The sequence below is a fragment of the Pelecanus crispus genome, chromosome 8 (genome assembly GCF_030463565.1).
Source record: "Pelecanus crispus isolate bPelCri1 chromosome 8, bPelCri1.pri, whole genome shotgun sequence".
In the NCBI taxonomy this organism is placed as follows: domain Eukaryota; kingdom Metazoa; phylum Chordata; class Aves; order Pelecaniformes; family Pelecanidae; genus Pelecanus; species Pelecanus crispus.
In genome coordinates this window covers 25,187,953-25,213,370 of record NC_134650.1, presented here as the reverse complement: position 1 = coordinate 25,213,370, position 25,418 = coordinate 25,187,953, and the positions used below count along the sequence as shown (strand labels likewise).

The 25,418-nt window shown below is 55.2% G+C and overlaps 2 protein-coding genes across 2 annotated transcripts; one reads left to right on the top strand and one right to left on the bottom strand.

The window, feature by feature from the left end:
• The first annotated feature begins 1,792 nt into the window (after window positions 1-1,792).
• PARD6A (par-6 family cell polarity regulator alpha) lies at window positions 1,793-6,897 on the top strand. Its single transcript, XM_075715469.1, has 3 exons — window positions 1,793-1,855; window positions 3,098-3,320; window positions 6,122-6,897. Exons 1-3 carry the CDS (start codon window positions 1,793-1,795, stop codon window positions 6,895-6,897), a joined length of 1,062 nt encoding a protein of 353 aa, XP_075571584.1.
• A 3,424-nt stretch (window positions 6,898-10,321) lies between these two features.
• Window positions 10,322-20,733, bottom strand: ENKD1 (enkurin domain containing 1). Its single transcript, XM_075715735.1, has 8 exons — window positions 20,649-20,733; window positions 20,292-20,353; window positions 20,129-20,246; window positions 18,664-18,836; window positions 13,508-13,639; window positions 12,100-12,257; window positions 11,025-11,161; window positions 10,322-10,504 (listed from the first exon to the last, which is right to left on the bottom strand). Exons 1-8 carry the CDS (start codon window positions 20,731-20,733, stop codon window positions 10,344-10,346), a joined length of 1,026 nt encoding a protein of 341 aa, XP_075571850.1. The 3' UTR covers window positions 10,322-10,343.
• Window positions 20,734-25,418: the final 4,685 nt, after the last annotated feature.

Below are 25,418 nucleotides of genomic sequence, written 5' to 3'. Positions count from 1 at the left end.
ATTATCTTGCTGACCTCAACACAATTACTCTGTTTAAAAAAAGAAAAAATGGGGGAAATTGCTGATGAGTTTACAGCTCTGTGTGTGGTCAGGATCATTTTCACCTCATAACAATCTTTCTGCGCAGCAGGAGCAGCTGGCAGAGAATTTGCTGGTACATGAGGAGATGTCCCATGGCCTCACAGCCTGGCGCGCTCCCTTTGCTCACGCAGGTGTGGTGACACAGGGGAAGAGCCTGCCAGGAGCTGCAGTCCAGCTTATGCAGCTGGCCTGGTGCTGTGGTGATGCTGGGGTCTGATGCAACATCGTCCTGTCCAAAGGTTGCTCCGTGGGCCAGGATAGGGCAAGGATCAGAGGACAGCGTGATCCAGACAAGCTGGGCTGATTCTCAGGATTTGGTTCAATGTGTTTATTCAGTAGGAAGTGCTGTGCTCATTAGGTGTTTGACTTTAGAAAGTTTTCATGGTGCTGTTGTCATGGCCCTTGCGGCTGGTGTGGCAGCTTCCTTGGAGCCTGTAAACAAGACTTTAGTCTTGTTCAGGCACTGGGGTTGGTGACCCCGATGCCGGCAGCCTGCAAACAGGCAGGGAGCTCGCAGCATACTCTGGCATCACGCGGGCAGAGCTGCACCACGGCGGGGTCTGTGGGGAAGGGACTGCCTGTGTGTCTCTGAGCATTTCTGTGCCTGGACAGAGCCAGTTCTGCCGGAGACACATCCTGCGGCCATCACCCGCAGACACAACCTGGCAGCACCAGAGGGGGTGTGCTCTGGCAGCACATCCTGGCAGCCTGGTGCTGGGATGGGCACAGTGACACGAGCGCTTTGCTGGTGAACTCGAGCAGCTCCCCTCCTTTTGTTTGCTTGTTCCACTGCTTGGTAAAGAAGTTCATCCCCGAAATGACTAACCTTCCCCGGCCCACGCTGCTCCAGAGAGGTAACAAAACTTTCCTGCCAGACCGGGGAGAAAAACCGGAGGGAACGTGTGACCAGGAGGCAGGAAACAAGCGGCATGGCAGCGTGTCACATGGCCAGGCTGAAAATCATCCGCTGCTGCCAGGGATGCCCCGACGGCCTGCCAGCCCTCTGCCAAAAGGCTCCCAAACCCGTAGCAGACCCAGATCGGCGGGAGAGGCAGGACCCTCTGCCGGCGTGGGGTCGAGCCACGCTGAAATATCCCCGGGGGGACCCAAGGCTCCCACCAGCGACACTCGTGGGGATGAAGTGGGGATGGCAGCCACGCGTCAGAGCCCAGCGTCCGCATGGATTTTAATTGTGCCACTAATGAGGTTCCTGATAGCGATGGGGTGGCCGGGATTACCGGCGCCGTGCGGGGCGGTGCCCGGGTCGGGCTGCGCCCGGTGCCATCCCCTCCAGCCCGCCCGCAGACGGCGCGGCCGGCGGCGGGGGCAGGCGGGCGACGCGGCGGCGTCCTGTCGGGGGAGAGGAGCCGTGCCCGGGCGGGGCGGGCGGCAGCAGCCGGCCGCAGGCGGAGCGGAGCCGACCCCGGCCCGGGCAGGGGGGGCGGCGGGGCTGGGGCGGAGGGGGGCGGGACCTGCCGCCCGCCCGGCCCCGCCCCCGTTGCCACAGCGACGTTGTCAGCAACCCTGCGGCCCCGCCCCCCACCTCGCCTGGGCCAATGGCGCGGCGGCGCCCGGCCTGCTCGCCGGTGACGTCATGGCCGGTGAAAATCCCCCGTGGCCGCGGGAGCGGCGGTGGCGGCGGTGCGGCCCCGTGGCCCGGTGCGGCCCCGTGGCCCGGTGCGGCCCGGCCCGGCCCGGCCCGGCCCGCAGCATGGCCAAGCACCACCGCACGCCGGCGCGCTCTGCCGAGCCGGTCATCGAGGTCAAGAGCAAGGTAAGCGCGTGCCGGTGCCGGTGCCGGTGCCGCCGGGTCACGGCCGGGCGCGCCGCCGCCGCCGAGCCGGGCAGCACACGTGGGGCGGCACCACGCACCGGGAGCGGTGCGGGAGCCAGGCCGTGCGGGCGCTCCGCTCCGCTCCCCTGCGCTGCGGCGGCGCTGCCCGGGGCCTCCCCGAGCCCAGCCCGGCCCGGCGGCCGCGGCGTCCCGCCACCCTGGGCTCTGCCGGGCCGCGGGCCCGCTCGGCGCGGCCGGCACAGGCCGTGGGAGCGTCGCCGGCGAGCGCTCGCCAGCTATGCGCCCTCGCTGCTGCGCGGTGCTGGCAGCCCCGGTGTGCGGCATGGCCCCGCCGCTGTGGGTGTGCTGGGCGCGCGGTCACCCCGGTGCACACCTCGCCCAGATGTGCTCTCGCCCAGATGTGCATGCTCACCAGGGCACGCACATCCCCGACTATGCCATCACTCAGTTGTGCACCCCCAGCAAGGGATAAATCCCCTGCTGTGTGCCCAGATGTGCACGCTTGCACAGCTGTGTGCTCTTCCAGATGTGGTCTCCCCCCAGGTGTGTGTGCTCATCCAGATGTGTGCTTACCCAGGGCACTCTCGCCCAGATGTGTGCCCTCACCTAGCTGTGCCCACCCACCCAGCCCTGTGCTCACTCATGTGTGCACTCCCCTGCTGTACCCTTGTTCAGGTGTGCATTCACCCAGCCCTTGCCTGCCCGGGACCCCCAGTGGGTTGCGTGGTGCCCTCCTTTCTGGGGTGCACCGGCCACTGCCTGCCCCAGGATCAGTGCAGCCCCCCTCAGGCAGTGCAATTCTTACAGGACTCCTCGGCCTGTTCTTAACTGGCTTCTCCTTCATTGTGACTGAAACAGGCAATAATTAATGCTGTTGCTCATCAGGTGCTATGGCAGCACCCATGTTGTAGGGAAGGGCCTCCCAGCGGCACGGTGCCCGCCGTGGCTGGTGGTATGGTGGCCAGAGGGTCCTTCCTCCACCACACAGGCACCTCTCTGCTTTTTCGCTTCAGTATTTGGACAGGAAAATGGCTCTGCTCCTTTTATTTTGTTTTTGGGATGGGCTCTGACTGACGGGCACTGCTGCCTTGGTGCTGCCAGTGCTCTCCCTGCCCCAGGGCAGCTCTGTGCAGTGCCCTGCCTGCATCAGTCCTGCTGGCTGGAGCCAGCCCTGCCCAGCCTCACCCTGTTCCTCCTCCTTCTTCTCTTCCTCCTCCACAGTTCGATGCCGAATTTCGCCGCTTCGCCATGAAGCGCTCTGGCGCAGGCAGCTTCCAGGACTTCTACCGCCTGCTGCAGACGGTGCACCAGATCCCACGGGTGGATGTGTTCCTGGGCTACACGGACATCCACGGCGACCTCCTGCCCATCAACAATGATGACAACTACCACAAAGCCCTGTCCTCAGCCAACCCCCTCCTCAGGGTCATCATCCAGAAGAAGGGTAAGCAGAGCCAGAGGAGTGCACCGGATCTGGAGAAGGGTGTCAGATCCATCCTCCCCATCAAGGGAGATAAGCCACATCCTGCGGTACCACTGGTTCCATGTTTGGGCTGTGCCCGTGGCAGTGGCGGCTGGTCACGAACCAGCCAGCCACCACTATGGTGGACAGATCCAGAGGTGGTGGCACCAGGAGGCTCCCAGAGCCCTGCCAGAGCCGTGGCACCCACATGGGCTCTCCCCAGCAGCCCTTCCCCATGGCAAAGGCACCCACGTCAGCCCAGCCCCATGTGCCCTGGCAAACAAAGGCAAATACTTGCGATTCACCCCTTTGAAGTCGCGTTTTCCAGCAGGGCTTGTGTAGGCTCCCGGAAAACACTGTGTTGCTCTCGTGAGCACTGTGCCAGGATCCTCGTCCGGCTCCCTGCCCCGAGGCAGCAGCAGCCGTCATTTTGGCAGAGCGCTCCGGGTGCCAGGTGCTGCTGAGTTTTTGGTGGTGGGAGGAGGCTTATTTCCTCCCTGGCTGCCCAGGGCTCACCCTGATCTCAGTGGTGCATTCCCAGAGAGCAGCTTGCTCGCACAGGAGTGCAAAATCACTGTGATAGCAGTGTCCCAGTGAGGATGAAAGCCTCCAGGTGACAAACACTCTGGGTATGTCTCCTCTTCACTGGGGAGATGAGCCTGTCCCCTTCCACTCAGTTTAGCAGCACCGAGGCTTTCTCTTTAGTAGCATCATCAAGCAACAGTGCGCAAAGCTGGAGCCTGATCTAAAAGCCCCGGTTTCCCCAGCATGGCACCCAGAGCAACTCTGTGTTTCCAGCTCATGTTAGTGGTAGGAGGTCCCTGGGTGAGAGGTGATGCCAGTTTTCCTGGGCTATTGCATCAAGGTGGTGCGGGATGCCCTGGACATGCATTTCCTCTGGGGCCACACAGCATGGGGGCCAGCAGCGGCAATCCAGGCTGCTGGCAGGAGGGAGCCAGAGCCTGCAGTGTGCTCTGGTACTGCCGCTGCCAGCACTGAAGCATCCCCTGTTCCTGGGCCAAGGTCTGGACCCAGGCTGCAGCACAGGGAGCCAGTGCAGGGCTGGGTGTGCTAGGGCTTCCACTGCATCACTCCTGCTCCTGGAGCCACCTTTGCTGCTGGGAAAAGCCTGCAAGGGCCCTTGGGTGATGTGGGTGACTGCTCTGCATAGTGCAGAGAGTGGGCAGCTGTGGTCCTGGCACGGTGGGCAGCGCAATAAGGAGAGTGAGAAGGCAGTGCCAGCAAGCCCCGGCACCTGGCCATGCCTGTGGGACAGGGGCCATGGGGCCGGCAGCACTGCAGAAGGTGTGCGGAGAGGCTGGGAGCAAGCCCTGGGTGAGTCACAGCTGATTTAAAATGGATCCAGGTCATCCCCAGGCTGGGCTGTCATTGAACCAGTCCAGGTTGGTGAGGAATGCAGCTGCAGAGACTCTCTGACACACCAGGCATGGGGAGCCGTGCACACATGTGTGTATGTAGGTGTGCACCTGTTGGTGTGCTCCGCGGTGAATGGTCCTGCCGCAGGGGATCAAAAAGCAAAGGCTGCAAGCTTGGTTCCTCTCTGTGCCGTCACCTCACTGGGTGAAGCTGTCCCCACAGGGCAGCCCAGCCAGGGATGGCAGCATTGGCCCTCCTTAGCTGGGCTTGGCTCACAGGAAGGGCAGGGGAAAGCCCAGCATATTGCCAGGGCTGCCGGTGGGCTCGTCCATGGGGTGCTGGACCTGCCCGGCCAACTGCTCGCACCCCTTGGAGAGGAGCTGTGAGCTGAAATAGCTGTGGGAAAGCCTCCACCACCCTTTCCTGAGCTAAAAATATGCCAGGTTGTGTGTGCAGGGAGATATTTATAACCCAGGAGCCCTGGCAGGCTGGCTTGGCTAGGGAAAAACCCTGCATCCCCTGGGCTTGGGGGCATCCCTAGTGTCCCTGTGGCTGGAGCAGGGTCTGGGAGCTGGTGGGAGACACTGTGGGGAACATGCTGGCAATGCAGTGTCTAGATCTGGGCTCCCCTGTGGAAAGGGATGGTGAGAAACCAGGAAGGGCTGAGAGGTTGCTCCCCAGCACCTACTGGATGCGACCAAGGAGGGGATGTGGTGGAGCTGGGCCCCATGGAGAAGCCCCAGGGCAGGGTCAAGGAGGATGGAGTCAAACCCTGTGTGGTGGTGCCAGATGGTGGAATAAGAGACAGTGGCACAAATCACAGTTTGGGATGTTTAGGGCTCCAGGGACGCTGCAGCCCTGGGATGAGTCTCCAGGAGGCCAGGAGTCTCCATCCTTGGGGATGGCAGGGCTCCACAGGACACAGCTGCGGCCATCCCCATCCCGTGCCAGCAATGGCCCTGCTCCAGCAGGGACAAGGGACTCTGGTGCTGTCTCATGGGGCTGGACTCGGTCTCGGGGAGCTGGCTGCCACTGCAGCACCCCCCTTGTGTGTGGGGGGGTGCCCTCTCCCCAAAAAGTGGGGCATGGCCGTGGCTCCGGGGCCGTCAGGGCTGGCAGCTCTAGTGTTAAGCTGCAGAGTTTGGCTTAAAGTGTGATTAAGGCTGAATCACTGCCTCGATCCCACTAATCCTGGCCTCATGTACACTGGATAATCCCAGGAGATGGCCCTGACGGAAACAGGCTGCAGGAAAAGCCAGGGGGATGCTCCAGGGAGGAAAACCCATTGAGATCCATGAGCAGGGCATTTCTCCCACTGGCTCCCCTAACACCTGGAGCCAAGGGCACACGGTTGTGTCCCGGGGCAGCTGCAGTGCCTGACCTATGTCCTCCCTTGTTCCCTACAGCAGAGTCTGATGCCAGTGTCTTCGCCTCAAACTCCCTGCAGCGGAAGAAGAAGGGGCTGCTGCGCCCCACACACTACCGGGCCAAGCCTCACCTCCTCATCGGCATGCCCCAGGACTTCCGCCAGATCTCCTCCATCATCGACGTGGACATCCTGCCTGAGACCCACCGCCGTGTGCGGCTCCACAAGCATGGCTCCGACAAGCCACTGGGCTTCTACATCCGCGATGGTGTCAGCATGCGAGTGGCTCCGCAGGGTGTCGAGAAGGTTCCTGGCATCTTCATCTCCCGCCTGGTGAAGGGCGGCTTGGCCGAGAGCACGGGGCTGCTGGCGGTGAGCGATGAGATCCTGGAGGTCAACGGCATCGATGTGGCTGGCAAGTCCCTGGACCAGGTGACGGACATGATGGTGGCTAATAGCCACAACCTCATCATCACAGTCAAGCCAGCCAACCAGCGCAACAACATCATCCGCAGCAGCAAGGCCTCGGGCAGCTCAGGCATGTCTACAGACAGCACCCCCAGCCAGCAGACCCCCAGCCCAGCCTCGCAGTACCTGAGCAACTACAGCACGGCCGAGAGCGACGAGGAGGGTGACCTGGTTATCGAGAGTGACAGCGCGCCCCACTACATCCCTGGGGGCTGCCCCAATGGGGGCCCTGTGGACAGACACCTCCAGCGGAGCCTGTCCCTGCACAGCTCACGGGGCTCCCTGCAGTCTCTTGGCAGCCACAATGGCAGCCCCGGCCAGGAGGACGGCACCCTCCTCGCCCTATAGCCATGGGGTCCTGTGCCACCCTTGGTGGCCAGCCAGGTTTCTGCACAGCCAGGCTGGGCGATGATGGGGCTAGTGGGCAGGGGCAGAGCAGGGCTGCCCACTGCCCTGTCCTGCCACCCATGTCACTGGGAGCCGTGCCACAGCACCTGCTCCCGCCAGGCACTGCCCCTCCAAGCCCCCTGGCCTCCCACCCCCCTCCTTCCAAGCAAGTGGGGTTTTTTTTTATTGTTTTATCAAAATATGCATCATCAATTAATATATTGCAATGGACAGTAAAACCTTTTCTAGGAAGCACCCTGCTTGTCCCTGGTTCACATCACTGCAGGGGCTGGACCCCCACAGCTGTAGGGCACAGCCCCCTCTCCAGGACAGCGAACAGCCCTGGTGCCATGGGATGGGGCAGGCATGTCCCCCACGAGCCCCATCGCCCCATCCCACATGCCATGGCCCATCCCATGTGGGCCAGCATGAACCCTGCAACCAGCTCTGCAGGACCCCTGGGAGGAGGGGGACAGTGGGTGGGACCCCAGCCCTACATGCGCAAGGCAGTGCCTGGGAGCAGTGCCCTTGACCATGGCGCATGTCATAGCTTTGCTGTTGCGCTGGGCGACCCCAGTGAGGCCCATTGCAGGGAGGAGGAGGAGGTGTTTGGAGGGATGCTGGGGCACATCCCTCCCCCTGCACATCCCTGTCCCACAGCACATGTCCAGGCTGTTTTAGGCAGCAAGCCTGGCATGGTGGCCTGACACAATGAGCCTTGCCTGGACCCCCAGTTCCCATCTTCTCCCTGCTGCTGTGCCCTCACTATGCAGGGGACACCCTGGTGACATCTACAGGGAGCTGGGTGGCACCCGGGCTGGCAGCAGCACCCTGGCTGTCACTGAGCCCCAGTAAATGCTGCTGGGGGTGGTGCAGCTCCATCCTCCTCCTCCAGCCCCTAGCTCAGGGGAGCTGTTCCCACCTCTCATGCTTACCTGGGGCTCCCAGTGCCCTCGGTCCCTCTCCCAGCACTGAGCTTTGGCCTTTTCTTTGCTGCTGGCCTGGCCCAGCCCTGGCCCAGCACCTTCCTGCCCACAGGGAGGGACAGAGCAACACCCCAGCAGGAAGGTGTTGCTGGGCCTTGGACCCACAATGGTGACAGCTTCTCCTCGTATCCTTCTGTCCTGTCCTGGCTAGGAACAGGCCTGGCTAGATAGCGGCTGGCTGTCCCCATGGGTCTTCACCCCCTCTCGCCACACCTCCTGCAGCATCAACCTGTGGCACCAGTGCTAACAGCTCTGCCCCAACCTACCACGGCCACCAGCGATGTTTGCTGACAAAGCAGCCCAGGCACAAAGTCTGGCATGCAGGCTGCATCTGAGGGCAGTGCTTTTCCAGCCCATTCGCCCAAGCTGGACACGGCTGCTCAAGGAGGAGCAAGGGCACCGGCACAGTGCCAGACCCTTCGTGGCACAAGGGCTCTCCCACGGCCCTTGGATTAAGCCCCGTGGGAAGTGAGAGCAGATGGTGCCGGGTGCCCTGGCCTGGCTACCGTGGGGCAATGCTGGATGCCCTGGGTGCAGGCACAAGGGCACACCCATGCTGGTGGCAGAGCCGGTCAGCTCCCCAGGAAAGCGGCGGGGCTGCATCCCAGTCCTGCCAGGGGCAGACAGGGAGAGCAGCAAGGGTTGAGGGTGGCTCCTGAGTGGGGCAACACTCATGGGACGCAGCCAGGGCTCAGACAGGCAAGAGAGCAAAGCAGACAGCAGGGCTGGTTAGTCCAGACTTGTTTAGGGCAGGGAGGTGCACAGAGGTTGGTGCCTGCGGTCCCCAGCTGCTCTCAATGCCGTTCTCATCCAGCCAGCTCAGCCTAGCTGCGGTGTCTGCCCCAAGGGCAGCCCCAGGGGAGCGTGGGGTGATTTTCCACTTGGGATCTCATCTCCTCCAGCCCTCGAGTGCTAAAAGCTTCCCCAGCCCTTGGCAGCTGCACTGGCCCCCGACATCCCAGGGCACCGCAGAATGCTAAGTGCTATGGGCAGGGCCGGACCGTTCTGCAACATTACCCTGCAAAATTCTGCCCAGGATAGAGTAACCTTGTGCAACAAGGCACCTGCCTGGGGCAACCATGCGCAGCATCCCCACCCCACACAGCGAAAGGAGACAGGGCAACACGCATAAGCTGCAACAAGGGAAATTTTGATGGGACTTCAGGGGAAAAAGTGTTCCCTCTGAGGGTGGCACAGCCCAGGGACAGAGCCCCAGTGAGGTGCTGGTGGCAACCCCATCCTTGGAGATTTTCCTAAACTCAGCTGGACAAGGCCCCAAGCTGTGGAGCTGGCCCTGTACTGAGCAGGAGACAGACCAAGCCCTCCAGCGATACCTTCTAGCTTAAATCTTTCTACGCTTCACGCAGCAGGATCCCTGCACAGGTCCCTGCGTGGCATCTGAAGGTAAGGAGGCAGTGAGCTCACCTCCACGATGGCATCTGCCCAGCCTTGTTCTGCTGGCCTGTGGACTGAGATCTGGCAGAACTTCACATGTTCTCCACTCTGAGTCCACCACCACATTGCAGCACCCCAGCGCTGTGAAACCGAACCTCCCTGGGCCACCTCAGGCTTCTGCAGAAAGTGGGACCAGGACCCATGGCTCTTGCCCTGCCTGCACTACGTCAGTGCTGCTGGTTTCTGCTGCTCACCACCACTCCTCAGGCCCTGCTGAGCCCGCTGGGAACTGCACACACACTGAAAGAGGGAAACAATGCTTTATTGGAGCACGTCCTGCCCCACAGACAACAAACACTTCTCCAGACATCTTGCCAGATCCTCCTGCAGCCAGCCCAGCTCTTCCCTGGGCAGGAAGGACTGAAGCTCTGTGCCTCTTCATTGTCCCCAAACTCTCCCCGAGCAGCCTGAGCCCAGTCAGCAGGTTGCAGGATGTAGAGGCACTGGCTGTGTGAGCAGGATGGGTCAGTGCTCAGGACTGAGGCATGCACAGCAGACATACAGCACGAGGTTTTTGTGCAGACAAGTCTGCAGGTGCCCAGAATGAGCCATGACCATGGCCCAGCTCAGGAGAAAGAGGGGGACAAGGAACACCATAGGCAGCAGCACAGGAGACCTCCTATCAGTTTCTAGAAGTGGGAAAAAATGGGAAAATAAGAGGTGATGCCATGGATCCAGAGCAGAGAGCTGATTTCCGAGAAGTCCAGAAGCACAGAGATGACTGTTCTCCAGATCACAAGAGTGGAGAGTGTATTAGGGCATCTCCCTCCCTTTTCCATGAACAAGACACAGCAGTGGAGGGTGACCAAGAGAAGCCAGCTGCACGTTGGACACTGTATCGACACCTGTGTGGGCTCAGGGACCTGAACTTGCCTTCCTCTCCTTCCCTCCCAAAGTGATGATCATCCCTTTCCAGCGATGAAGAACGTTCACACAGAGCAGCACAACACACCCAGCCCCACTGGCTCAGGAGTCCAGCTTGATGAAGACCTTGGGCCTCGAGAAAATTTTGATGGCCTCTTCTATCTGGGAGAGCTTCCTCTCCAGGTCTACCTGCCTCTTCTGCATGCTGAGGGTGTCTGCGTGCACTGGAAGCATCACCAGGTCCTTTATCAGCTGCTCCTGGCCTGTGAAAAAAACCAAAAAACCCCCCAAAACACCCCACAAGTTGTGTAAGTGGAAAAGCAAAGAAATCCATAATTTTCTTCATGCTATGACCTCTTCCTCAGTCATTAAAATGGTGGCAGCACTGGAACAAGGACTTAGAATACCCATCCTTCTGTTCAGAGCTCAGCTGGATGAGGACCTGAGTGACCTGCTCCAGCTTTGAAGAACCAAGGGTTGGACTAGAGACCTCTGAAGGTCCCTTCCAACCAAAATCTTTCTATCATTTTAAGAGCAATAATAACCGTAACATCAGGTCCACTGGACAAGCCTGCTCCAGAGAGCCAGTCTTGTAACCTGCAGGTCCCACCAACCTGAAGGAGATTGCTCTTTCCATGCACACAGCTCACATCCCAGCTACATGCCTTATTCCAGGCAACTCTCCATGTGGCAAGAATCTGTGCCCCGGAACTCTCTTCTCCCTAATCCTGGCTAGGATCACCTGTTTTTCTGAGCTGTAATCCCTGTTTCTTTTCCTCTTACTCTGCTTCAGATTGCCAAGGGTCTCCAGTCGCTGGCCCTCCGGCATCATGCTATGACCAGGTGGCGTGTCGGGATCTGGCAGGTTTTGCAGCCGCTCCTCCATCTGTCTGCGCCACAGCTCCTTCCTCTCCAGCAGGCTGGCAAGGCAAACGAAGGCACATGTCAGCACATCTGGCAGGAGGGGTTGCCCAGGGATGCAGGCAGAGGCCAGGAATTGAGCCCTTCAAATCCTACTAGTCTCCATGGCACCGCCTGAGGACCACAAAGACCCACCCTGCCGGCACATGCCCTTGCCATGGAGGGATACACTGGGGTTTAACCCACATGCATGGACTAGCAAACACGCTCTACATGCACTAAAGGGCTGCTGGAATAGATGCACTGAGGCTGACACAAGCTACTTGGAGACAAGGGCTTCTGCTCCTTGCTTCTGGCCCAGGCCACTGAGTCCTTTCAAAACCATCTGTGGGCCAGTGATGAAATGAAGTTGGACAAAGCAGCCCACAGCCTGGGATGGCTGGCAGAGAACAGCAGGCACAGCAGAGAGCCGAAGGACTGACACCATGGTCAGTCCTAGGACAGGGTCACCCAGGAACTGTTTTCCAGTCAAGAACCCCAAAATGCAAGTCACTAGTTGGATGTTCCTCAGACTCCGGGTCCAAGGCAGGATGAACACTTGTGAGGCAGAGAAAGCTATCTGCCTCTCCAAAACCGGATCTTTTAATATTGAAGCTATGTCCTGCAGAGCACAGCTTATGAAGGGGCAGGAGCACATTTCTCAGAGCACACAAAGCAACGCCATGTCAGCATCATTGTACAACAGCAAGCAAGGGAGGAGGAGACAAAATTCTTCCTGAGCCCAGTCACACAGGCCACAGGATGCTTGTTAAGTCAAGAAACCAGGAGGGATTGCATTTATTCCCCAGGCCACAGTAAATCACACTGCTCGCATACGGTGAGAGCGCCTCTGTCCCCAGCCCCTGCCGCTGTCTTTCTACACAGAAGCTGGGGGACACGGTGAAGGGAAGTGGGCTTGTTACAGAAAGTCTTGTGGACCAGACAGGGGCATACATACTACTGGGGGATGTGACCCTTTTGCTTGGCGTTGTACTCCTCCTGCTCCCGGTGCTTCTGTTCCAGCAGCTCAGCCAGCGCCTGCAAGGACTGGGAGCGCCGCAGTGGGGCCCGCTTGGCGTTGCAAGCATTGTGCTTAATGAAGTCAATGCTCTTGCCCTCCACCTGGATCTGGAAGAAGAGACAAGGAGGCAGCGGGGGCTGTCACAGCACATGCACAGAGGCAGCTGCCCTTGTCCTCACAAGGGACAAAGCAAAGAGGCACCCACACAAGATACAGAATTGCAGGTGTACTACAATAGGACCGGCATACCCTCAGTCCATCCCATCTCAGGAATCGGAGAGACAGGCAGGAGCTATGGCCATGTTTTGAGAGGAAAACAGTGCCAGAGTAAGTGCCAGAAACCCCTGGGGTGCCATGGCTTGCCTGGCACCAAAAGCCAGGCAAAACCTAAACCCCGTCTTTTTGAGGTCCCCAAGCAGACCCCATGCCCTCAAAGCCAGAAGGACAGGAAGAACCAGGCTTGACATAGTCCACGTGGCTCCTATTGCTGCATTTTGAGCCCATCAGAGCAGGTAGAAGGTTGGGGGAAAAACTGGTCGGGCCCTTGCCAGACCAGTAAACGCAACAGAGCGCCTGGCAGAGCAGGAACTTAGCTAGTCCTTGGGGGCATTTCCCCAGAGACAGCACCCTCTACCACAGCTCCTCTGATGGTCAAGACAGGGGAGAAGGTTGCTGGGTTTGAGTTTAAAGTTTTCTTGGTTTTCCTCCTTAGGACTTTATGTCCTGTTTAAATTAAGTCACTCCATGGCATCTGAGAACCAACAAACCAACAATCCTATGCCAGCCAAGGAAAGAAGACATGAGTCACAGAGCAGTGTAGGACCTCCCAGACAAGACTACCTGAAAGGTTTAATTGTTAATACTGATTTAACTCTCCTTACTAGAAAGCACACCCATTTCTCAATTTTTTCTCTAATGTCCAGAAGCCACAGTTCCTTTGATTAAGGGTGGGAGCAGTCTCCAAACCCCCCAAGACCTCCTGCAAAGCCCTAGGAAGAGCAGATTTGAGATCACTGGCACTTCTACAGCAAGGAGGTGGGATTTTCAAGGGAACTTCATGATCTCTTTAACTATGAGCAAGGATGAAGCCAGAGGGTAGTACTGGCAATCCTTGAATGCCAATCTCACTACCCCAGTGATCAAGGCCCTGTTCTGTCCCTTCAGCCAGGAACAGTATTTACAGATCTCCCTGTTCACATAGCACATCTGACCCAACATTTTAGAAGAAAAGCAAGAGCAACAGGTAAGTGCCAGTAACTCCTGGGATGGATGAGTGCAGAAACCCCTGGGAGCATGCAGTTAGTGTGCAACTCACCTTGGTTTCAGCACCTAGTGCCTCTGGAGCCTCTGTGTCTGCCTCTGCTTTCGTTCTGGCAGGCCTTGGGGAGAGCAGCCTGCACGGCTTGATCCCAGGACCACAGCGAGAATATGCCCTCAGGAATTTCACAGCCTCTGGATTTGCAGGTGGAGAGCTCTCCTGGGAAAGGCGAGAAAACACACACTGGCAGCAGGAAGCTGGAGCAAAGAGAAACCCACCCAACAAAGTTTGTGTGGTCAACCACAAGCTCAACCACAAGGTTCCAGTAGGCAGATGACAGCATGCTCCTTCTGCCATGACTGGGCAGAAGTTATTGGGGGAAGGCAATTTGTACACAGTCAGCAAAGGCCAAACAGATGGCCTACAACAACACATCCAGTCCTGGCAACTGAACTTTGTAAAGAAACACTGGGGGGGGGGGGAAAGTCTGCAGAAACATGCATTTGGATCATATGCATGCATAGCATTTGACTGGAGAGTCCCTCTTTACTGACTAATCTGGCAGGCATGAAAGAAAAGTCTTGTTTAATATCTTTATCAATGATCTAGATGAAGGGATTGAGTGCACCCTCAGTTAAGTTTGCAGATGACACCAAACTGGGTGGGAATGTCGATCTGCTCGAGGGCAGGAGGGCCCTGCAGAGGGACCTGGACAGGCTGGACTGATGGGCCAAGGCCAACTGTATGAGGTTTAACAAGGCCAAGTGCTGGGTCCTGCACTTGGGTCACAACAACCCCATGCAACATTACAGGCTTGGGGAAGAGTGGCTGGAAAGCTGCCTGGCCGAAAAGGACCTGGGGGTGTTGGTCAACAGCCGACTGAACATGAGCCAGCAGTGTGCCCAGGTGGCCAAGAAGGCCAACAGCATCCTGGCTTGTATCAGGAATAGTGTGGCCAGCAGGAGCAGGGAGGTGATTGTCCCCCTGTACTCGACGCTGGTGAGGCCGCACCTGGAATACTGTGTCCAGTTTTGGGCCCCTCAATACAAGAAGGACATTGAGGTGCTGGAGCGTGTCCAGAGAAGGGCAACAAAGCTGGTGAAGGGTCTGGAGCACAGGCCTTATGAGGAGCGGCTGAGGGAACTGGGATTGTTTAGCCTAGAGAAGAGGAGGCTGAGGGGAGACCTTATTGCTCTCTACAACTCCCTGAAAGGAGGTTGTAGTGAGCTGGGTGTTGGTCTCTTCTCCCAAGTAGCTAGCGATAGGACAAGAGGAAATGGGCTCAAGCTGCACCAGGGGAGGTTTAGATTGGATATTAGGAAAAATTTCTTTACGGAAAGGGTAGTCAAGCATTGGAACAGGCTGCCCAGAGAGGTGGTGGAGTCACCACCCCTGGAAGTGTTCAAAAAACAGGTAGATGTGGCACTTTGGGACATGGTTTAGTCTAGTCTACCCTTAATTGGTTTAGTGTGGACTTGGTAATGTTAGGTTAATGGTTGGACTGGATGATCTTAAAGGTCTTTTCCAACCTAAACGATTCTATGATTCTATGAAAGCAACACCAGATAGCCCAACAGAGATACCTACCAGACCTAGGGACAGTTTAAATGGATGGACAGTCCAAACTGACAATGATCATGACTCCTTAAAAAGCAGAAATCTTCCTGTGAAAAGGGTAAATGGCAGCGTGGAGTAAGCGTGCTGAAAGTTGAGACACACATGCCAGTCTCCCTTGATGGCAACACCAGAGAACTTGAACTCCCAGAAGAAAACATCCCACCTCTGTAAATCCAGAGCATACTGCAGAGCCCTGCTACAGCAAGCTTTAATGAAATAGCACAGGTAGGCATGAAGCTGACACAAATTAGATGCTGTTCTCAAGTGCTGTTCTGTTCAGCACCCCAAATCTGTGGTTAGCCTTTTCTAGACAGAAAGCAGAGTGGAGAGTGAGGGAGTCTGGTAGTTTTGGGAGGGTGGAATTGCATCTGGAAGGCTTCTTCAAAGGCTGTGGTTAGCATTGGCACAAGGCTACACTGCTTGATATCTAACAGGCAGTCTGCAACAGACTGTCTGAGGCAGTCCCCAGACAAACCCTGAAAATTGGAAGGACACTGTGGCAAGAGGGTGACCTTACAATAAATACCACCAGTGCACTGCTCTACTCTTGCAAGTAACAGGAACTGTACAGGGCAGCCTCCAGACCTTTACAGGTAACCAAGGTCTCGGCTGCTCTCTCAGCTGAACTGCAGTCCCTTTGAGGCAGATTCCTCGTTGCCTGGCACATTTAGCTTGGCAGACCTGAAGACTGAAGGTAGGATAGGACAGCAACATCAGTAATTTTGGTGTAAGGACCAGGGTCTGCAATGCCCTCAGCACTGCCTAGATGGATCGTGCTCCAAAGATGATCAGTCTTTTTTCAACAGGAGCCAGGAGACCCAGATCTCTCTGGTAAGTTAATTAGAAGTGCCTTTACCTAGTGCGGTTCAGTTAGAAGTCAAGTAAGTTTGTGATCTTAGGAGCATGCTAGCAGAGTGCAGCATGCCCCATCTTCCTCCACAGGAGCACTGAGACTGTCAGAACCTTTTTCAAGGCAGCTGCTACAATTAACAGCCTCAGGGACAGATGAGAGAAAAGAAACTCCATGTTAGACATCAAGAGCTAACAGAATCAACTTAAACTCTGAGCAGCAGCTCCATGGAAGATGGAGATCCTTCATAGGGAACACCCCAGCTCTAGGAGGGCCACAGCAACAGTTAAAGCAATGTGAGTCAGCACCAGGGCCTCCTGCCACCTCTCCCTGGAGGAATCTGCAGAGAACAAGTAACATACCACACAGAAACTGTCTGCACAGAGACCACCCCCTTTCCCCAAAACAAAAGAAGAAATTATCTCAATCTTCCTCTAACCCAGAGAATTTGTCAAACAAGAGCGTAGGCTTGTGTTCCTAAAGCACACGTGGGTTTGCTCCCATGTGTGGAAGGGTCGTGGACGTCAGAGAGGTTGGTGGCACACTGGGAAGAAGGGACACAGTATTTGGAACCACTGGCTTAGAAATCATCTTGCCAGTTTTTGCAGTTGTTATCGACACACATAATTTTAGTGTCAAAAGTTGGTCCAACAGCCACAGACCAGAAGGAAGCAATGCAGAGATGAGGAGGAACTTGAAGGCTCCAACTCAGGAAGGGAGTACCAAGGGAAGGCTTGTGTAAGTGGCAGTACTCAAGGCGTCACCCAGCTTGCACCCACCGTATGCACAAGCAGCAGCTCGCTGTGTCACTCCTGTCTACACAGCCTGGTTGGCTGCAAAGACGTAACAGAGACGGAGACCATGAAGGCTACCAGGGACTCGCAGAAGGACAAAGCCCTCTCCTGGCAGCCTACAATCCTGAGGCTGATGAGAATGCAGGATTGTCGTGGTTTAGCCCCAGCCAGCAACTCAGCACCACGCTCACTCCCCCTACCCCGATGGGGGAGAGAATCAGAGGAGTAAGAGTGAGAAACACTCCTGGGTTGAGATAAGAACAGTTTAATAATTGAAATAAAGTAAAATGTTACTGATAATAATAACAATATAATAATGATAATAATAATATACAAAGCAAGGGATGCACAATGCAATTGCTCACCACCTGCTGACCGATACCCAGACAGTTCCCGAGCAGCGATCGCTGCTCCCCAGCCAACCCCCCCAGTTTCTATACTGAGCATGACATCATATGGTATGGAATAGCCCTTTGGTCAGTTTGGATCAACTCTTCTGGCTGTGCCCCCTCCCAGTTTCTTGTGCACCTGGCAGAGCATGGGAAGCTAAAAAGTCCTTGACTAGCATAAGCAGTATTTAGCAACAACTAAAACATCAGTGTGTTATCAGCATTCTTCTCATCCTAAATCCAAAACACAGCACTATGCCTGCTACTAGGAAGAAAATTAACTCTGTCCCAGCTGAAAGCAGGACAAGGATCCAACAGTTCAAGGCTACTCTGGAGATCCAGTGGCTTACTGGCCAAGGGCACTTCCCCTTCCCCAGGTTGCTTCTCCCATGCAAGGCTGATCTGGAAGGGAGCCCCAAGGCCTCTCCTCCAGGAGGTCACTATGATGAGGGTGGGCACAACCCGCCATGTGGTGGATATTAACCCCATCCATAGGAGCCACAGTGCCTACTTCTGGATGAAGGAAGAGGCCAACCGAACACAGAGGTCACCTGGATGACAGGGGTCTCCCAGATCCAGACTGATGGCAGTGGATCTACCCAAAGATAGTGATGGAGCTCTCCTTCCCTTTCCTAGTGGGCCTTAACTTTACTTTCTGCACAAACAGGTACACTTACACCAAGGTAACTGCTTTGGTGCATTTTGCAGAGCCCTCCAACAGAGGCACCATTTAAACACAAGCAACCCACCAGAGGAGAAAAAACATATCCAGAGAAAGAAAAAGCAAGTAGCCAAAAGCGAACCAAAACCTTTACAAAGCCAGACACCTGCTTGTTTCAGCAGTGGAGAAAGCCTGAGGAAACAAGGCACAGCTCTGCATTCCTTCTCCCATAAGCACGTGTACAGAGGACAGGAGGTACATACACCCTTGCAGGTTGTGCTGGAGCTACAAGGCCTCCACCTTGATTGCCTGGAGATGCCTGTGTGCTCCCACTGTGCAGTGGTTATTCAGGACAATCGCTCAGAGAAGAATCTGGATATATACAGCCCACTGTGGGTCCACAGGGTGGTAAGAGTTGGACCAACAAACGCAGCCTGAAGACCTACCTCTGAGGACCTTGATCCGTGGGGCAGAATACCACAGCCTTTTGGCACAAACCCCAGACTGGCATTGCCCCAAACACTGGGAAGCTGCAAGGCCAGCTGGATGCACCTCTAGATAGGGAATACGGCTGTGAGGGCTGCTCTGCACCCCCCAGGAACCACCTTTAGATCCCTAACAACTGAAGGGCCAAGTAGAAGCTTCCAGGCAGAGGGCATGATGAGATTTTCCTCTTCTCAGCTTTCCCTGCATGGGGGGGGTCTACATGGCTAGACAGGATGGCGATGATTACAGCAATCGTTCTCCAGACCCAAGCCAAATGTTCTCACTCAGTGCACAGCCCCACTGTCACATCTGCCCGTTGTGCTTCAGCACTGAGTTGCCCCCAGACCCATAGGTTCTAGGACTCCTCCATCTCCACCATTCTATAGAGCCTCATGGCTGAACTGCATCCCAGGCCTGGAGAGTTCAAGAGCTCAGTGGGTACTGACCTGCAGTTTGGCCTTCACCTTTGACTCCACATTTTCGTATTTCTGGGATTTCCACAGAGCTTTCACAGGCTTGGGATGGCTGTGCTCTTGAGCTCGCTCCTTCTCTTTGCACTTCTTCTGAATCTCCTTTATTCGCCTCATGTTTTCCTTCTCGTGGTCCTTGGACCCTTTCCCTGCACAGCAAGAGGAGGCACAGCCTTCAGCCCTCAGACACTGCCAAGGGATGCAGGCTCTTGCAGCACTAGCACCAGAGCCCACAGCTCCACCTCCAAAGCTGAACTGCCCATAGAAATAGCAAGCTCTCCCCTCTCTGCAGACTAGGCAATCTGTATCTGTGCATTTTTCCCATGTTAGATGCACACTCCCAGACTGGCCCTTTTCTGCCAGATGATCTCACAGCACCTTTGTGACTGTCAGCACACGTCTGTGCACATTACTGATGTTCACAGACTCCCTTGCTCTGAGGGCGTGTGGCTTACTTGTCCCATTTTGGGCTACGCTAGACAAGCCATGCCCACATCCTCTTGAGAGCAAGGTCAATTCCCAGTTCAGCATCCCATGGTGTTTCTGAAGTGAAGAGTGGACTGGTTAATGGCAGCTGCAGAGCCTTCAACCTGTGCTGTTCCTGGTTTCAGGCTCAGGTTCAGCTTGAAGGTGTCAAGCAGACATAATCAAGACTATGGAGCATATTTTTTGTTTTCAAATAAAAAATGATCCTTCCTTGGGCTCCCCAAGACAGGTAAGATCTCAGCTGATGCAACTAGATCCATTTCCATTCCCCTCCTGCTTTGACACAGCAGTTGTGGCAGCCACCAGCTGGCTTCCACCATGCTAGCACCCGGCAGGGCTAGGGGCAATGCCAGCACATGAAGCCAATCAAGTGGCACCCAGTGATCAGCCTTATCTTCTTCCTGGACCTCTGAACATACTCTGGGTGATCTCCCTGCTGAAGGGAACATCTTTTGCAAAGATGTTCTCAGTATCTACATATACAGACAGTCTTCCCAAATCCTGCCTGGCTTCTGTAACAAGGATATCGCCAGGTTAAACAACTTTATACATTAAGATTTCACTTGATCCATCTTTAAGTTCGACTATAAAGACACTGGTTATATTCAGAGGCAGCAAACTGGAAGGGTCCGATTTATTTCCAGCATCTCTCTTATCCATGACTAGTTCCTCAAGTCCAAATTAAACAGCATCTTTTTTACAGTCTCTCTTCCCACTGCAGACCTGGGCCAGAGTGGAGTCAGGGAGGCTGCAGGAGGCTGCAGCAGCACCCACTGCAGCACAGGTGACGGCCCAGGGACACCACTGCCAGGTCAAACGGAGGAGATGGGGCCACTGGCCCTGCGAAGCTCAAGCTCTCCTCAGGCAGCAGAGACAAGGAATCCACCCAAATCCCTGATGCTTCATCCCTGGCCCCAAACGCAACTCAGGCCAGCAGCAACTCAGCTGTACTTACTCTTGACTGGCAGCCCTCCGCCAAGGGAGATCCCTTCGAGCTGCAGTAAGAGACTGAGCGTCCCCTTCTGTCCCTTCTCCAGAAAGTCCTTTCCACTGGGGCGAATGCGAGGGGCTGGCTGGATGTGGCGGGCAGTGCCCAAAGCAGGGTATGGGTTGAGAACTAGGTCCAGGGGGCCAGAGGTAAAATCCAGCTTCTGAGCATTCCCTTCCAGCCTCCCTCGAGCTACAGAGAAAGAAAGAGAAGGAGATTATCAGGAAATGATCTCATCTCATGGTTTTCTTCACCCACAGCCTACAAAACACTGAAAACCCTCTCTCCACCTCTACTTTATGCTTTTCCATCTTTCAAACAGCTGTACAGACTAGCTTTAGGATCACCATCTGTGAGGCAGCATAAGCACCTGCACCAGTGTGAGTGGAGACTGTTGAGGATGCCAAAGAATAAGGACACCAAATGGGCAAACTGCGTCATGCCAAACTACAAAACCCCATATCTGTAACAAGCATCAAGGACTCACCTGAGAAGGGGCGTTTGTAATAGTCTGGAATGAGTGTAGGGTCTGGAGGAATGGGTCCAGAAATCCTTGACGGCCCTTCACACATCCTGCAGTCGCTCTGCCTCTGCCACAGAAACCAGCCACCACTGAGAACAGAAAAGAACAGGGCTTACTGAGCCACTGAAAAGCTACATTTAAAATATAAATACATATAGGTGAACTTCTGACCTTCATTAGAGAGCTCACACCCAGCTACAGAGATGACCTGCAGGTAGGAAACCACCCCAAATTGGACTCCATACAGGTGAGGCAAGGGATCAAGCAGCACCGTCCCTATTGTGGGGCTAATCGGTGTTTTTACCAGTGTTGAACCTGAAATGTCCGCGGTTGCTGTAATACCGGTATCTTTACTACAGAAAATCCTTCCTGGCTTTGGTCTCCCATGTGGGAACATTTAATGCAGACATGCAAGCAGGAGCTGAGCTGCTATAACTGCCCTGTGTGCCTTAGTGAATAGGAAACACAAGGTAGCTGGACATCATCTGACATATTTTAGCCTTAGATGTGAATTATCTTGAACCTTGGACTCTTTCTAAATAGCTCCTGTGGTTCAAACACAACCTACCCAAAGCAAGCTGAAGCTCCTGCCCCACACTGGTAAACCCCTCTACTGTATCCTCTGCAAGAGACACACTGGTGCCATCACCACCCTTGAGCAGGCTGGGACTGAACCTCAAAAGCACCCAAGACAAAACACTATGCTCCAGGACCACGTAGGGGCAGACGTTGAATTTCTGGGGAAGAGCTCTGAGGCGAAAAGAGCCTGGCTGGTCTCTCAGGTCTTGGGGAAAACAGAGTTACCTGTTTAGAAAAAACATCTTTTTCATTTCTAAATAACTTTTCAATGCAGATCAACAGGGACCAGCACAGATCTGCAAATCCCTGCCCTGGCCCACACCAGTCACTGCTGCCTTTCTCTTCCCCATGACCGGTGGAGCACAGATCCTTCCAGCACAGGAGCAGCCAGCATCTATTTCCCCGCAATGCTCAACAAGATTTTGTGGACAGCACTTTATTGCCTACAAGAAACTTGAGGGACTTGCTCCCCACTCACAAAATGAGGATGCAGGATGCTGCACCAACAGGCACAGACTGCTGGTGAGCTTTTGGCAGATGCTGAAAGAGCCTTGATACCTCATCAGAGTCATGCCATGATTTTGACAGGTGCCAGGGCAGCTTGGCTGGCGTCATTGCTGTAAGAGCTGGGGCTACAACCTGCATGCCCTGACTCCCAAGGCAGTAATTTGAAGATTTCTGAGACAACTCTATGGGAAGAACACCCTTCAGGATCCTCGGCATGCCAGGACTGACAGGACGCATCATCTGCAGTTTAATTTATAAACCAATAAACGATCAGTACGAGGCTGAGTGAGTCTGAGTCACAGCAACTAATGCACTGCAGTCTTCCTTGCTAAATCACTCCGGTTGACATGAGACCCATTAGCGAAAAGCTGTTATTCACCTCCCAGACACAACTGCAGAGGCAATGTAAGCAATGCTGACTGTTGCACACCAGCATGCATGTACAGTCTGTACCCAGCTACTCTGGAAAAGCTATTTCTGAAGAGCAGACACAGGCTCTCAGCCTTAGATAAAAGGACACTGTCCTGGTATTATTTAATCTCCTTGATAATGAATCCAACTAAGCCAGAACAGGCTCTCTTATTCTAGAAAAAAAAAGTGTTCACCATGAGATCACTCCAGAACAGCTACTGGCCTTGAAATTCACATCTGATCTTGATCCGAACTCACCTTCAAACCCAGTAATTTACACACAAAATGACAGGCTGAAATCAAGACCTGTAACAGAGCAGACAATTCGTGCGGGGGATTGAAGGAGGAAAGGCAGGTTGATGGGAGGTGGCGGGTGGAAGGCTCATTTTATACCTTCACACAAGTCACATTTCACGTCCCAACAGCACTCTACCCTGCTGCAGGGAATTTGCAAATGACACCCACTCCCTGATTTGCAAGTCACATCACCTCTGGATTGGGATCTTGCAAGATCAGACAACCTTATTACAATAGTAAGCATCTTGCCTATCTAGGTACCTCCAGCAAACTCACCTATGGGGGACACAGGCCCCTAGCATCAGTCTCCCAGCCCTGAGAAGAAGCAGCCAAGCCTCAGTTATCAATGATCACTACAGACTTCCCAAGCTGCTGCTCTGCTCCTGCCAACCGCAAGCGTTTTCAGGGGACAGAAGTGAGAGAACCTCATGGCTCGCTTCTGCTAAAAGGGTATGTGTGGACCTTCTCCACTGCCAATCCCATCCTTCTGCTTCATCTCTTGTGACAGCACTGTAGCGCAAACAGCCCTATGCTGAGCCGATTCAACTCACTACTCCTGCACGAAACAAGACACTTCTTTTGCTGGGTTAGTTTTCCGCCCATTTAACCTTCTGTCCAAAAGTAACCTGGCTGTTACCTCCACAGAGGGATCAAAGAAGCACTGGAGCAAGCACCTGGGAAACGCAGCAGGAGCATGTGCCTATGAACACAGACGAGGGAGGAAGAGGGAACAGGGCCAGCCCTTTCAGCAGTGACCTGATCGCTGGCTCAGCCACACTGTCTAATTTGCACCCAGGAAAGCATTTTCTCTATCACCATGTTAGAAACCTAAACGTCAAGAGTACAGAGTACAACCTGTTGCCACCAGAAAGACATTATTTAGAGCATTCTCAGGCTATAAAATGCAGGCAGACTCTGCAAACGCAGTCCAGTTAAGTCCAGGTAACCAGATATATATGTGTGCAACTCCCCTCTCTTCTCAACCCCCTGCCAGACTTGCTAGGGAAGCAGTGACACTGCTCCTAGCCACAGGACTGCACCAACCCTGTTCCCTGCTCACCTAAAATCAGCACAGCTACAAAGAGGAGCAGGGCAGTTGCCAGAGTAACCCAATGACTTTAACATTGCTTACTTACCCTGTCTGAGCCTGGCTGGCTGCTCACTTCCCTGTCAGGATCACAGCTTAATCCTGGCCTGGCACTCCAGCAATGCAGACTCCAGCCCTACTTCTCCCAGAAGAGCATCCCTGCAATTTTAAGAACCATTAATTCAACTCTTTGTGCCCTTTGCCCCAGCTTACCAAGTAGTAAAAATGCTACTTATGCCCCTGGTAAACTGAAATAATTCAGAGCCCGTATGAACCACAGCTTCCTTTCGTAGCTTGTTTTTGGCATTGTAGTTAAGGAAACTACAAAAACGGGAATGGACAAGGCTTTGGCAGGTGTTTTTCACAGCCCTGAACCTGTGAACTCTGAAGGACTCCCTCTTCTTTCCAGATCACATTTTCACCATGCCTGGGTTCCTGGCTAGGAAGCCGCTACCACACACAGAGCTGAAGCAAGACCAGCTTCATGCCTTCATGAGCCAACCTCTGCAAAAAGCATGGGGAAAAAAAAAAACCCAAACCCACAGCTGTGATAAGCTGTGATAAGCAGAACAAGTCATCTGCAGCAAATCAAAGGGCTAATCTCTATTCAGCTGGTTGTGGCTGTTTGCTTCCTTCCTCAGCAGTTTTAGGTGAAAGGGAAAGTAGCACCATAATAACTGCCATGCCCCAGGACTGCACCAAAACATGGGGGCACACAGGTCCAGGGCCATACTCCTGCAAAATAGGCAGTCAGGAAACGAGGTCAATGTGCTGCGAACCTATCCAGCGATATTAGTCCATGCCTATGCTTTTCCCTTGCTACCCTCTGCAGCCTGCAATAGGAACGATTAATATTCTCCTTTTAATACTATTCCCCGTGCAGGTTCCCTCAGATACCACCAGCTCTTCCCCACCTGCCAGTCTCCAAGACCCATTTTCTCTTTTGTCTCTCTGAAAACAAAGGGGGCCAGGTACGGTGATACTGTTGTTTGCACGCAAGACATCTGTTCTCTAGGAGGTGGGCACGTGTCCACCAACAGCCCTTTATGAACAAAGCCAGCTTGTACAGTCTGCCCAAGGAGTCAAACACGTGTCCTGCAGCAGCAGCCTCAAGCAGGAGGCAAATGAGGGCCGTGTTCGGCACCGGAAGGTGGGCAGATGTGGGTATTGCAGAGCTGCAGCCAAGTCCTCTCTCAGGAGAGCAAGAAAGGACGACGCAAGAGAGGCCCCACCATAACGCGTGGGATTCCTCTCTGATGCAAGGACAAGCCACGTGCTGAGTTTACAGGACGTGAGGTGCAACGCTGGGTCCAGTGATGGAGACTGGAGCTGCGCGTTGCAGCCTACAGTCCCCCCGGCTGCGTTGTCATGGGAAATCAATACAAAGCCTGTTCTGGGGCACGTGTTGGGATACAAGACCTCCCTGAAGAACACTGGCTACCCCGAAAAACCCTTCTTGGCTCCTTTCATTGCCCGTGTGCTTGGGGAGGGGGCAGGTAGGAGAGGCGCAGCCCCAGAAGTGTCGGAGCCGGACTGCCCGCACAGCCCGAAGCAGCCGGCAGCGGGTGAGCAGGAGCCCCCTCAACGCTTCACCCAGGCTGGCGCAGCGACCCCTTCCTCGGGGCTGCAGGCTGTCGCCAGGGCTGCGCTTCGCCCGCGCTGCCATGCCGCTCTCGGAAGGGACATGGCGGCCCCCAGCCCCCTGTTCTGGCATTTCCCAGCCTGGCTCCCCCACAGTCCCCAGCCTCTGCCGTCCCGGTGCCCCGCTATCCGGCGGACATCCCAGGGACAGCCCCCGGGCCGGGGCACTGGGGACAATGAGGGATCTCCCCGTCTGCCCCCGAGAGGACTCA